The sequence below is a fragment of the Elgaria multicarinata genome, chromosome 2 (assembly GCF_023053635.1).
Source record: "Elgaria multicarinata webbii isolate HBS135686 ecotype San Diego chromosome 2, rElgMul1.1.pri, whole genome shotgun sequence".
Lineage (NCBI taxonomy): Eukaryota > Metazoa > Chordata > Lepidosauria > Squamata > Anguidae > Elgaria > Elgaria multicarinata.
Genome location: NC_086172.1, coordinates 77348296 through 77362113, shown reverse-complemented (window position 1 = coordinate 77362113; position 13818 = coordinate 77348296). Strand labels below are relative to the sequence as shown.

The 13818-nt window shown below is 47.6% G+C and overlaps 1 protein-coding gene across 1 annotated transcript; it reads left to right on the top strand.

The window, feature by feature from the left end:
- Positions 1-1745: 1745 nt before the first annotated feature.
- AIP (aryl hydrocarbon receptor interacting protein) lies at positions 1746-13185 on the top strand. Its single transcript, XM_063116839.1, has 6 exons — positions 1746-1892; positions 5136-5315; positions 6087-6275; positions 6719-6895; positions 8153-8294; positions 8695-13185. Exons 1-6 carry the CDS (start codon positions 1794-1796, stop codon positions 8898-8900), a joined length of 993 nt encoding a protein of 330 aa, XP_062972909.1. The 5' UTR covers positions 1746-1793; the 3' UTR covers positions 8901-13185.
- Positions 13186-13818: the final 633 nt, after the last annotated feature.

Genomic DNA, 13818 nt, shown 5'->3' with positions numbered 1-13818 from the left:
TATACTTCCCTAATCTTTGGTAGTATAGCAAGTTCCCAGTGTAACTATTATATCATTCCACAATTTTTGTACAGCCCCACCATGTGTGAAACTAATTGTCTTTGCTGCCAATATTTGTCTAAACCTTTAAAAATCTTGTATAAAAACCAATGCAGAAAGAAAAAAAAATACTTTCATATCCTTCTGCTCGCTTAGCATTGGAATTAGAGCATTCAAAACAGCTCCTAGATTAGCAGATCACAGGAAAGAAAGCATGCTGGTGAATGAAAAGAGATCCTCCTTCTTTCACCTCTTTCTCACTGCTAGCGGAAAAAGCAAAAGTATGTTTGTTAGATGAAGTCAACTAGAGCAGAAGCAAGGAATTTAATTTTTAATGGTTTCTCCAGCATCTCAGCATACTTTTTTTTTAAAAAAAGTATGTAGTTCAGTGCAACAAAAATAATAGTAAATGTAACAAAGATGTGACTCCCCTTCATATGAAGCATAGGCCAACAAGAAGCAACTACATGGGATAACAGGGCAAATCACATACGTTTTTAGCAATTTGCACAATTACTGTCTAAGTGCAACCTTTGCGGATAAAATATGTTTGACGAGGAAGGCAATGGTATCCTTATGCTTGTGCAAGGGCAGGGAAACACAAGAAGCTTGTATTATGAAACGAGGAAGTCCCTGAAAGATGTGATCCAATCTGTACATATGAAAATGTATTCGCTGAGCAGCGAGCAAGGCACTCATTGCTACTGCATCAATCGGATGCATATGGATGGAAACCACTGGCGTTATTATGATTATGATAAATCTTCAGTTTGAACTCCTAAGGAGGATATGCTAAATAAGCAGCTCTAATCACTCAAGAAGATGTTAAGAGTTACCACGGGGCTGTTTTCTTCCTTGGACCATATCCCTCTTCCATTCAAGGCACCTCTTCACACAAAAGAGCATTCTAAACAATAGGTCTTTAAAAGCGCATTCATGTTCCGGTGCCCTTTCAGCCACATTAGCCAAAGCTGCTATTTCTCAATACGGAAGAGACTCCCCACCCCTAAGCTACATCCAAACACCAACACTCAACACTACCAATCTAGTGCTGCCCTCTACTGTCTGCCCAGCCATGTATTTTGCCAGATCTGTTTTCAGAAGTGCAGCTTTTTAAAACATCCCTTTAATGAATTTCCAGCTCTAAGGTTCTACCCCCACCAAGAGGGCAATCCTATATATATTTAGGAAGAAAAATGTTCTACCACTGCCAGCATGCTTGGAGTTGGACTTGTTTTTGTCTAAACATGCATAGGATTGCACCCTTAAGAGGATGAACAACTTCTGGTCCTTTCTCTCCTGTGTGGCTGAAGAGCAGGTTTGTGAAGTCTGAAAGTTTGCAAACTTTGTAACTCTCGCACAGGGGTGTTAGGACTGCAGAGACGCGCCTCCAGGCAATGGGTGCCCAAAGGAAGGGGAAAGAGGAGCCTGGATGCCATGGAGACGCAGACGATGGCCCTTTTCGGGAAGGGACAGGGGCCTCGTGGAGCGCCCTGCCATGCACCCCATCCCACCGGGGTTTGGAACAGACGCCCCCTCCCCGCAACGAGCTCCTCCAGCGGAAACTCTGTCTCTCTACCGTAGACCACACGCGACGCCCGAGCCTTTCCGAAAGGCTCCGACTGCTAACGGACGTACCCGAGGCCGGATACGGAAGTGACCGAGCACATCCGGAACTGGTCGAAGCGCGCTTCGGCGATTCATCATTGGACTTCCGAAGCTGTGCTGAGGTAGAATTCGGGTGAGGAGCCATCATGGCGGACCAGGTCGCGCAGCTCCGGGCGGATGGGATCCAAAAGCGAGTGGTGCAGGAAGGCCGGGGGCCGCTGCCTGATTACCAAGATGGGACCAAGGTAAAAAAAGGAAAGGAAAACAAGACGTTGCGCGCTTTTCTCGGGGCTGAGATAACGGAACAGGGCCGGGCGAACGCGCATGCGCGAACGGGAAGCGATGAGGTACTGGCTAGACTAAAATACGCGTGCGCGGAGAAGACCGTGGAATGTGCGTGGCTTGACGGGGGGGGGGGGGGCGGTAATACAAATTCGAGTATATTAATGACGTTCTGAGAAGTCCGTGCTGATTTGTCTCCCTCCCTCAAGGTGATGGGATTCTTCTCTACTCTTACGTCACGCCTACAAAAGTGGGCTGCTGTCTTAATTTCCCGCCCACCTCGCATATGTGACTGGTTGATCCGGAGGGAGGAAGGAGCAGGCTTCCTCAATCTGGTACCCTCCAGGTGTGTGGGACTCCAGCTCCCATCATGCCCTCCTTGTGGACTGCAATTAAGTAAACAATATTCCTGCCCCTTTAATCCCTGTTAAAAATTAGTTGCCAACTAGGGTTCTCTCGTCAGTGCTAGCACGGCCTGGTGCTCTCCAGATGTGCTGGACTATAACGCCCATCCTGCTGGCAGAGAATGAAGGGAGTTGTAGTCCAACACATATGGAGGGCAGCAGGTTGGGGAAGACGGGGTCGAGTATAAGGGTCACATATCTGTACAAGTGTGATATGCCTGCTGCTGCGGCCACTGGATATTATTTGGGGGGCATATGTTGAGGATGACTTGTTGGAGGTTAACTTCTCTTTAGTTTCCTTTTTACGTTCACATCCTGGGTAAAAGTGTGATGAACAAAGACCTCCCTCCACTCTCTTCTTTTGCATTATGAGTGAAGTGTGAGTTAAAGATTAGAATCTCCCTTAGTGGTTGTGAGCATGGAGCCACTGTAGTTATTTATTCATTTCAAGTATTTCTGCTCTTCAGCTGGAAGGCTCTCAGAGCAACTCCCAGATCAATGAAAACAAGACAGCCCCTGACAGTCTCAGGCTCATTACTGAAAAAGACAGGAGACAAGATGGGGAGGAAGGAAAAAGAAAGAAAGAAAATTCAGACATCCGTTTTTAATGTTATAAAGTTCTTACAAAGCTCGGCTGTAATGCTGCTGTTATGTAGTCAGATGTTGTTGATCTTATTGTCTCAGCCAGTTGGAATGGAAACAGTTTGAAGAGAGAGGAGTAGCCAGAAATTGCTTATTTCTCAGCAGAGCCAAAGGAGTGGCCCCAATTCCTATCTCTATAGCCTGATAATATTTAAATTACTCCCATATACAGAATGCAAAGGTGAGGATGATTTTGGATGTGGTGTTTAACAGGAATAGCACATTAAGCAGCAAGGCAGTCACAAAAGACCTGTATTTTCTTCCAGCCATCCCCTAAAACATATTTTTTTGCACTCTGCATCCTATGTCAAACAGTATCACACCACCAACCAAGCCCAGTATCTTTCCCCAAAGCATCAAGAGATGCAATAAACATTTAAAATTGCAACATGGAAGAGGCCCTGGTTCCTTTAAGAGAGGCCATAGCTCATTGGGAGAGCAAATGCTTTGCATGCTGGTCCAAACCATGGTGTCTCGACTTAAAAGACTCTGGTGGCAGCTGAAGGGAAAGATGTTCTCTGCCTGACACTCTGGAGAGGGCTGCCAGTCAGAGAAAACAACACTAGTCTAAATGAACAAGTAGTGTGCCTGGTACAAGGCAGCTTCCTATGTTAGAGTCACCTGAGCTTCCTTTGGGCCCAGCTGTTGGCATCTTTGAGTTTCTGCATTACTACTAAAGATACTGGAGCCCCATCCCTCCTCTTCTTCCAGGCATCCCAGTTTTTCTTGCCGTGCAAGGCTTCTGAGAAACTCAGGCAAATCTAGAGACTGGGGCTTCTTGAAAACTGATGCTAATTTACTGCATATTGTTCACTTGCTCCATGAATAGCCGTTTCTTCTGGTCTGGTAGCTTGTGAAACATGTTGCTTAAGCCGCCCACCCACTGGTATGAGTAGGCAGGTGAGCTGGTATTGCTTATACTACCCTATTTCTTCAATTCTAAGACACACTTTTTCCCCCATATAAACATCTCTAAAAATGGGATGTGTCTTAGAATCGCAGGTGTGTCTTAGGGTTTTTTTTTCTGTTGGTGGTACTGAAATTAGTATGCGTCTTACAATCGATGGCGTCTTACAATCGAAGAAATACGGTATTAGCAAGGTTGATTGAACTAATTCTTTAGATGGATACTGGGAATCAAACTCAAATCTCCATGTACAGGGGCTCTCACTTAGAATCATAGAATAGCAGAGTTGGAAGGGGCCTACAAGGCCATCGAATCCAACTCCCTGGTCAATGCAGAAATCCACCCTAAAGCATCCCTGACAGATGGTTGTCCAGCTGCCTCTTGAAGGCCTCTAGTGTGGGAGAGCCCACAACCTCCCTAGGTAACTGATTCCATTGTTGTACTGCTCTAACAGTCAGGAAGTTTTTCCTGATGTCCAGCTGGAATCTGGCTTCCTTTAACTTGAACCCGTTATTCCGTGTCCTGCACTCTGGGAGGATCGAGAAGAGGTCCTGGCCCTCCTCTGTGTGACAACCTTTTAAGTAATTGAAGAGTGCTATTATGTCTCCCCTCAATCTTCTCTTCTCCAGGCTAAACATGCCCAGTTCTTTCAGTCTCTTGGTCAAACCATCTCTGTCAAGCTGTATATTTTGACATGTCAGCATTGTTGACTGCCATACTGGAAGTTGAGTAAATATCCCTGCCAGTGGAACAAGCATTCACCACCATGTTTACACAGGCTCAGTTCACATGTAATGATAATCCATGGGTTATTGAGGTTGAGCACGAACAAGTGAGTGCACTGCCTCCTGCCCACTCTCTGCTTCTGCTCTGCAACAACCCAGGAGACCCTTGTTCCTGCTTTGTGACATCCGACTCTGGGTTTTATGGATTAAGCAACCCAGAGTTCTAACTACAACAAACCATAGATTTAAACTCTGGGTTGTTTAATCCATGAATTGGCACTGCATATGAACCAGGTCATTGTCTAGCACAAGAGTAGGCAACCTGGTGCCCAACAGATATTTTGGACTACAACTATCATAATCCTCAGGCAGCATGATCCATGCTCAGGGATGATGGGTCTTGTAGTCTAAAACACTTTGGGGATACCTGATTGCCTGTCCCTACTCTGGCAGATCACTTGGCCCTGTTATTCCCTTGGGCCTGTGGGGGAGACTTTCTCTGAGCGCTCATTTTCCCGTTCCCTTCAGGCTACCTTCCACTACCGCACACTGCTCTGCAGTCTGGACCAGCGAATGCTCGATGACAGTCGCACGCGGGGCAAGCCCATGGAGCTCATCATTGGGAAGAAATTCAAGCTGCCCGTCTGGGAGACCATCCTGCACACCATGCGCGAGGGAGAGGTGGCCGAGTTCTTGTGTGACACGAAGGTAATCCCCACTGCTGTCAGGAGCAAGCGGAGGCCGTCCAGTGTGGGAAGCAGCTTGGATGCCCAAATCCTTGCTTTTGCCATGGGCTCCTTGGTGGTCTATGAGCCACAGTTCGCCATCTGTAAAACAGGAATGATTGTGACCTATTCATTCCCGTGAAAATGCTGTGCTCAGTAAAAGTGTGGTATAAATGAACTGTAGGAACATCTGTAGCGCTTGGCATGTATTCACTGCCTCCCTCGTAATAGGTAGTTAGGGCTGCATGTATCCTGCGATTGTGCAGAATCACAGAATTTGGCATTAGATCCAGATTTCAACAGGCCTTTCCTTCCTTCCTTTTCTTTCTTTCTTTTTTAAAAAATCAACTGTCTAGAAAAAGACACCAACTTTCTTGATATGTGTGGAAGTGTGTGCGGCAATGCCTGGCAAAATTGCAGAATCCCGAGGAGGGAATGTGTCCATGCAGAATTTCTAAAGTTTTCTTTGCTCTGCATATATCTTTGCTCCTTTCCAAGGCTTGTGGCAGCAGAACAAAACAATGCAAAAGCAGAAACTAACTGCAAAGTTCTTTAACTGGCACGGTGTGCACCATATTCAGCTTTTTTCGTGCAGAATTGGTGCCGCAGTAGAGGGAAAAGCTGGCTTTTTCCATCTTCTGCTGCCACGACTCTTAAAGATACAAGAGCCCTGTCCAGAACTTTATCCCTGAGAGCATTTTTTTCCGCCAGCAAGGAGGACTGTGGACCGTGACGTTTTCCTTTCTCCCGGCAGCACGTGGTTTTGTACCCCATGGTGTCAAAGAGCTTGAGGAACATTGCAGCTGGGAAAGACCCTCTGGAGGGACAACGACACTGCTGCGGCATTGCCCAGATGCACGAGCATCACTCGCTGGGATACCCGGATCTCGACGAGCTCCAGCAGAACCCCCAGCCCCTCATCTTTGCCATTGAGATGCTCAAGGTGAGGGGGAAGGAAAGGTGAGGTCCTCTGGGAGAGACAGCATCCGAAGGGAGACAGTGGATTGTTGTGTGTTTGGTAGCCTCTTGGGATGAGGGCATCTGGCAGGAGAAATTGGGTGCCCAATTCCTGGGTGGGCTGTGATCTCTCTTTGGCCTCTGGGTCTTTTGATTAGGGTCCTGCTCACTTTTTCAAGGGCAGGGGCTGTCTTGCAGGGGGAAAGGGCCTATGCTGACTGGGATTGTGCAGGGACGAAGAAGCTGCTTGGGCTAACGAGGGCCCTCCTGTTCCCCTTCATCCCATCCCAGCATCTTCAACCTCGTCTGGGACTGCTCTTCCTACCTCTACGCCAGGGCCTCGGGTGGGCTGTCAAGCTGGTTCTTTCCAGGGCTTTCAGGGAATGGCCCTCATGATCTCACCCAGACATTGCCTGTGTGCCTTGCTAGGTGGAAGGGCCCGGCTCATACCGGCAGGATCCGTGGGCCATGTCGGACGAGGAGAAGATGAAGGCTGTGCCCCTGATCCACCAGGAGGGCAATGAGCTCTACAAGGAAGGCAAAGTGCAGGAGGCTGCCGCCAAGTACTATGACGCCATCGCTTGCCTCAAAAACCTGCAGATGAAGGTAAACGAAGTGGGGGTCTTCTGCGGTGCCTGTCTCGGGGCAAATACCGTTTCATCTCCTGTAATGTCACTTTTGTCTATGGTTCATGGGAACAAATGCAACGTTAAAGTGAGGGCTGTCGGCTCTGGATCAAGCCAGGCTCCTGCCTCTTGGGCTCATTGTGGTTCTGTGAAGGAACTGCAAATACAGATGTGGGTTACTAATTCGTGTTTATAGCCCAGGTTTTTAGAGGAGCATTGTTTTAACCACAGAGCTTCCACAAGGCTTCTGTCTTTCAATCAGCAGGATCCCAGGTTGTGCATGCCTGTGTCTAGACACTCCCACCCTCCTGCAATACCTACGCCGGCAGGAAAGACACCTGCTAAGCCAGATGGGCCCTTGTGGCTCAGCATTCATCTCTCTAGACCTGGATCTGCTAGTCCGAATCGTTGTGTCGAAGCTGTCGGTTTTTTCTTTGCTTCTTCAGCACTAGGACTGTTTCTACACCTGCCTTTTTTCCAAGGATCATCCTGGGATCATCCCTATGCATGCAAATGACACACAGGGGATCCTGGGAGCAGGCAGGGACAATCCCTCCATTTTCCTGGGATAATCCTTAGGTGTAGAAAGGGCCTAGGGCATGATGTGAGGAGAAGCCAACATTCCCTCTTCTACGTAACTCAGGGATGGGCAACTTGTGGCCTTGCAGAGGTTTTAGCCTACAACTCCCATCATCCCTTGCCATTGGCTAGGCTGGGCTGATGGGACTTCTGGCCAAAACATCTGTTGCCCACCTAACCCTCCAACAGACAGTAGCCCACTCCTCTGCATCGGGTGACACAAGGTCCCGTTAGGCCTGGGATCTTCTTCCAGGATCAGTGGTGGAAAATGCTTTTGAGGTCAAATTAGAGATGATGACAACCGGTTGCTGCAGGTCATGCTGAAGCTCCACTCCCCCACGCCCACGCCAGCCAGCCAGCCAGCCTGCACTGGTTCTCCAGAAAGCACTTTTTTAAAAAAAGTTGTTTTTGTGTCGGTTGGATTTCCAAGATGGGATGTAACCTTTACCAGAGAAAAATGTCTGATGAAAGCAGTTTTGGGTGGGTGTGGGGGAGGGCTCGTAGTCATGCACTCCCATCCCCTCACTCTGCCCTTGCTGGATAGAGAATTGGCGGGACACATCATGTTTGACTCTGAGGCCTGTCACGTGGGTTCTTGTACATGGGGAAGACCTTGCATTCGCCTCATGCTCAGACTTTTCCTGTCTTGTGCCCCCAGGAGCAGCCAGGCTCCCCGGACTGGATCCAACTGGACCAACAGATCACTCCCTTGTTGCTTAATTATTGCCAGTGTAAGCTTCTGACTGCAGAGTACTACGAGGTGCTGGATCACTGCTCTTCCATTCTCAACAAATACGAAGGTAAGGGATCGCGCTCGTCGTAGGAAGCCCTGGTGGGGACATGGAAACAGTTCTGAAAAAAATGACAGGGACGTGTGGAATTTGAGGACTCGAGCAGCTTTCCCCATCCTTCGGGATGTTTTGCACTACAGTGCCAAGCATGCCTGACCATTGGCCTTGCTGGCTGGTACTAGTGGCAATTGAAGTACAAAACCTCTAGAGGGCACCAGGTTGGGGAAAGCTGATCTAGCAGTCCAAAGGAACCAGCATTGTGTTGCATGTAGGGGCAGAGAAAGCATGCAGAGTCCAAGCACATGACCGGGGTCGGGGCGTCCAGGATGTTCAGCTTGGAAGTGGCATTGGGAGCCCGGTGGGCTTTTGGCGCCTGCATGCCTTGCTCAGATGTCGGCTGTGCCCACAGATAACGTCAAGGCCTACTTCAAGAGAGCCAAGGCGCATGCCGCGGTGTGGAACGCAGCTGAAGCTCAGGCCGACTTTGCCAAGGTGTTGCAGCTGGACCCGTCATTGGGCCCTGTGGTTGCCCGGGAGCTGCGCAGCCTGGAGACCCGCATACGGGAGAAAGACGACGAGGACAAGATCCGCTTCAAAGGCATCTTCTCCCAGTAGCTCCTGTGTGAGCTGCTCTGGCTTTGCCATCAGTGCCATCAGCAGCGTCAGTGGACTGTGTGGCTCCTTAACTGGGCCAGCGTGTCCTTTCCTCCCACATCGATCTTGGGGGCATTGGCCTTTCTCGTCGTCATCTCTGTGCAAGTAGCACTGTTTCCTACTGCCAACGTAAGTGGGATAGGACAGGAAGGCTTTTCCCCCCCTCCAGGCCAAAGACGGTATGCAAAACGTGCCCTGTGTGTGCCTGCCAAATTCGGTGTGTGAGCCTCTCTATTGCCCCATAATGGATTCTTTGTCGTGTTCTGCTGCCCAGAGTGCCTTCGTTGCTCATGGAGAGGGAGGCTTGACTTCCTGAGCTGGTGTCGTGTATGAAGGCTGCCAGGAGATCCCGGCTGTGGCAGCTGATTTGTGGGGCAGGCTAAGGCTTCCATTCCATCCTACAGTCCCCTTTGACTGTTTGGGAACAGGACAGGCATAACAGCTCTTGATCTTCACAGCCATATTTTCTGTGTCTCAGTTCTGAGATGCTGGGAAGAGAAATAGGTGTGTGTGTGTGTGTGTGTTTTGATGAGAGTTGCATGCATGTGGTCAGTTTAGTATCTTTCCCACTTGCTGCTCCTTGTGTGTGCAGTAGTGCCACACACAGAGACACACACACACACACAGTTGGGACACTGGTCACCAGGTAATGATGAACTTTTCTAGCTCCTTGCTGTTCCCTGCCTGTGAGGGATATCATGCCCTGGAATCCAAATAAATCCTCCTCCATTAAGGAACTTTAGACAGTGTTTGTATGCAGGATAGAGAAGAAGCAAAACAAGGGTGCTCCGTCCAGCAGAATCCAGCACTTCTTATTTGAAGGGTTGGGGGAAGAGTAGATTGCATCTACTGTGTTAGCAACCCTTGGCTTGCTTGGTTAAAGCATGCTGGCAAGGTGATAATGACATGTGGTTGGACGTGCTGGGCAGTCCTGGGATGTCTCCCTGAGAGCACCTTCCCTATTGTCAGAGGTCCCTCTTCCTGCAATGGTGGAAGGAGGTGCAGTAGTTCAGTCTCTTCTGCCCCTCGTCTGCCAAAGAGAGCTCTCTTTGAAAGGTGGGTCTTTGGTACATGTGGCAGAGGGCAGTTGGGTGCATGTCGGTCCCTGATTGTTGTGGCAACCAATGTGCCCGGCTGGTCAATGACAGGCTTGAATTCTTCCCCCCCTGAGCTGCATGTGGAACTTAGGGGCAAATGGCAAGAGGTGATGCCAGCCAGCTCCTAAAGTGAGTGTATTAGAGCAGCTTACTCCACAGCATATTCTGAATCTCCATCCGAGGTTGACTTGGGTTAGGTGTGACTCTTGCTAGCTTCTCGCCTCCCCAAGAGACCTCGGCCCTAAAGGCTGTGCCTATACAAACCTAGCCTCCTTGACCTTAGCAGCAACCAACAGTTGCAAAGGTTTGGCGCTGTGGTTTGGGTCATACATAGCCCACTCTGGAGAGTTTTTCTTCTTTTGTATAGCAACAGATGAATGGACACGCAGTTGTGAGTGGCTCATCCCCTTCCTTTAATCCCCTTCCGAAATTGGGCCTGAGGCAATCAGATTTATGGACAGCTTTAGGATGCAAAGGGCCATTTGTTCAGGGTATCCCTCAAGAGGGAAAACCTCTGGTCCCAATTCACTGAGGCTCCCTGCATGCTGCAACAGGCTTTTGTGTGTGGATTGCTCTCCTGTCAGAAAAATGGGAGCTTCTACAAGGGGAAGCCTCCCACAGCTGGAAATGCCCTCACTCCTGAACAACTTTTCAGGAGAATTGGCTTTGATAGTGTCCAGATTATCCGCTGAGGGTGATTCCAAGCATGAACTGCCCCTTGCCTAGCTGAGCAGTGCTGTCAGAGGTCATCACAATGACCCTCGGTTTGGATTGCTGTTGATGGGTCTCTTTTTGGCCTTTACCACAGATATTCTGTGGCAGCTCTTCCAACTCAGGCTTGGTCTCAGTTCTACACTTTGCTACTTATTTTGGGTTTGGTGTTGCGCTAACATCTAGCATATGTAAAGCCAATGCTGCAGAAGAGAGGCAAACCTTCTTCACTAAAACAAGGTATGTTGAGACAGAATGACATCAGCAGGGTTGCAAGTCTTACAGATAGTATATGGAAGGATTATAAAGTATCTTCTTACTTAGGCTAAACTTACAGCATTGTTTATTATTGGGATCAGGAGGGAAGAGTCAAGCTTCTGCCTCCCACCCTTCCTAAAAAGCCCTATTCCCTAAGTGTCTGTACGGCCCCATGTCATCTTTGATCCAAGAATTTTGTGGCAGTTCTTACACTGTAAATGACAAGTGTGGTTGGCTATTGCTTTGCGCAAGACAAAGGAGACCACCTCTTAAATCACATTCCAAAGAGGTAAGCCCATGCTTTTATTTAAACCCATGAGACTTTAAAGTGTGCAAGTTTGACAGGATCATGCCCCAGCTTTGAGGTATCAAGCTTGGTCAGTCATGTGCCGCGTGCCCCTTAGATCATCACAACTGTGGACCTCCCAGCTGTCATCTCACCAGCTTTAGCACAGAGGTTGTGCAGTAGATTTGCGACCTATTTTAAAGTCCATGGACTGGATCTAGACCAAGTTAGCTGCATTTAATTCCCACTGAAATTGATCAGATTTAGCTTTATTTTAAGGAGGGACGAAATTCAACTAACCTGGTCTGGATCCAGCCCCACGCCCAAGAAGACTTGGCACCCAATTTCCCCTTGTACATTACAGGTAAAACAATGTCACTATGTAGCTGGAGCAGGTCATCACGTTTTTGTTCAACTATTTGATGTGCCTTCCTTGGGCGCTCTTTTGTAGACTAAGCTTCACTAGCTGCTAGATCAAGGTGTCCTGCCTGTGATGGTATAAGAGAGCATGTAGGTTCATGAATAGAGGAATCGCAGTTAGTGGAAGTGAGATTCCCAAGGTTGGAAAACTTAGCAGGTGTTGCCTGTCAAACATGTGGAAGGTTTCACGTACCTTCCCAGTTCAAGATAAACCACCTTTTCCTCCCAAATACATCTGCAGAGCCAGGATGGGCAGTATCCAGTGCGACGCTACTAACAAATCAAATTACACTGGCGTAAGCGGCTTCTGGCACAACACCAGTTGCGTTTGTGGGTACGATGGGTTTCCATGGAAAACCCGTCATGCCAGCAAACACTATTGTGCTAAAGGGTTGCTTACGCCAGCGCAACATAATTTATGTTAGTGGTAGTGTTGTATTGGATACCTCTTGTATGTAATTTTCTTTTACAGTGAGTGCTAAGCTAGTTTTCCTTCTCAAGCAGTTTATTCTGTTTTGAGGTTTTGCTGGACAGTGTTGCCACTCTTCAAGTTCATGTACAACAGATCTCCCCCCCACCCCCTTCCCAGGAACTGTTTTCAGAGCTAGTGTGTGCTGAACTATATCAGCATAGTTGGATCCATTGAAGAAGGCAGGAGCATCCCATGGGGAAAAGCACTTAGCTTCTACCTAACACGGCTTCCCTGTGCACTCCTACACCTTATGTAGAGGGCAGCGCATTGGCCTTCTTGGTAATACCTGCCCTTGTGGAGAACCTGGGATATAGTCCAAATAACATACCAAACCAATGTTGCAATGTGATGAACTAAACATAAACAGAGCAGGCACTTGTTGGCTTTTGAACTTGCTATCCAACGTATTTTAGCCTGGCATATGCCTCTGGGGAGAAAACTGGGATGAAGGTGGGAACATGGCGTAGAACACCACGGTGGGCATGATCCCTTATCATTCTTGCACATCTCCCATTCATTTCAATGGTTATTGCATAGCTGAACTTACCAGTGGATTGTGCCCAGTGTAAATAACCATGTACGGAGTTCAAAGTAAGTTTCCTCTCCAGGAAAAATAATAGGGGCTAACATCACAGCTATGCTTAACTGATTACAGCACAAAGTACTGTAAGAAAATGTTTTTGCTTGCTTTTTCCATAGTTCAGATTATTGTATGTCGTGTGCCATAGAGCTACAAACGTGGGCTTGCTTTTTCCTGGATTGGAACCATATGTATTTCGGAGTAGTTGGGGGGGTGGCCTTTGTAGGTCAATTTTGAGTCATTCCAGCACCTTCCAATTCTCCATACTGCTAGTGCAAAATCTGTGGAAGAACATAAGCTTGGCTGACTAACTCAGAATTTTGGATGACAAAACATTTCTTGTATGTGTTTCTATATTGCAGGTTCAAGTGTATGGTATTTTATTTTTTGGTTAATATAAGAATTAAAAAGATTCAAAAGCAGTTTGTGGGAAATTTTGAAGTGATGGTGATGTTTTTCATGCCCTGCTGGGAATTGTAGGAAAGACAGAAAGTTGAAAACAGGCAACTGGATTGCTTATACTGGGTTTGGTATTACCTTGGAGTTTCTATCAGCTTTTTAGTTGCCTAACTGAAGGCCTGAACAGGGGGAAAGTAATCGGGTCATGAATCAACAGGGACATACCCTTTCAAGTAAGATTACTGTTCCCTGTTCAGTTGAGTTTTTTTATGGGCTAATCCCTGCTCTGATTGATGGGATAAAAATGTCACGAAGCAGTCCAGGAAGGAAGGGTGCGCTTTTGAATTATGAAAAGGCATGGGTACATAGAAGGAGCCTCCTTCCTAGCCTGTGGGCCAGGACTTTTTCACAAAGCATTTTTCTCTGCCAAATCTCAGTCAAAGTGTAAAAATGCTTTTTTGGTGTGTGTGTCAGTATTACTGATAAGGAAAATGTTTTTTTTTAAGTGATAAGGTAGAGATAACTTCATATAAAAGCCTTGCTGTAGTGCAAATGAATCCCATGAGCGAGGAACTGAAGGAAAACAATTATGCAATCCAATAATTTATTAAACCTCCATCTTGTAAAGCCAGTTACAAATTAAACAAACAAAAAAG

Coding starts and splice junctions, on each gene's coding strand:
- AIP (XM_063116839.1), top strand. CDS start 1,794: ATGGCGGACCAGGTCGCGCAGCTCCGGGCGGATGGGATCCAAAAGCGA. Junction 1,893..5,135: donor ATTACCAAGATGGGACCAAG/GTAAAAAAAGGA, acceptor CGTTCCCTTCAG/GCTACCTTCCACTACCGCAC. Junction 6,896..8,152: donor TCAAAAACCTGCAGATGAAG/GTAAACGAAGTG, acceptor TTGTGCCCCCAG/GAGCAGCCAGGCTCCCCGGA.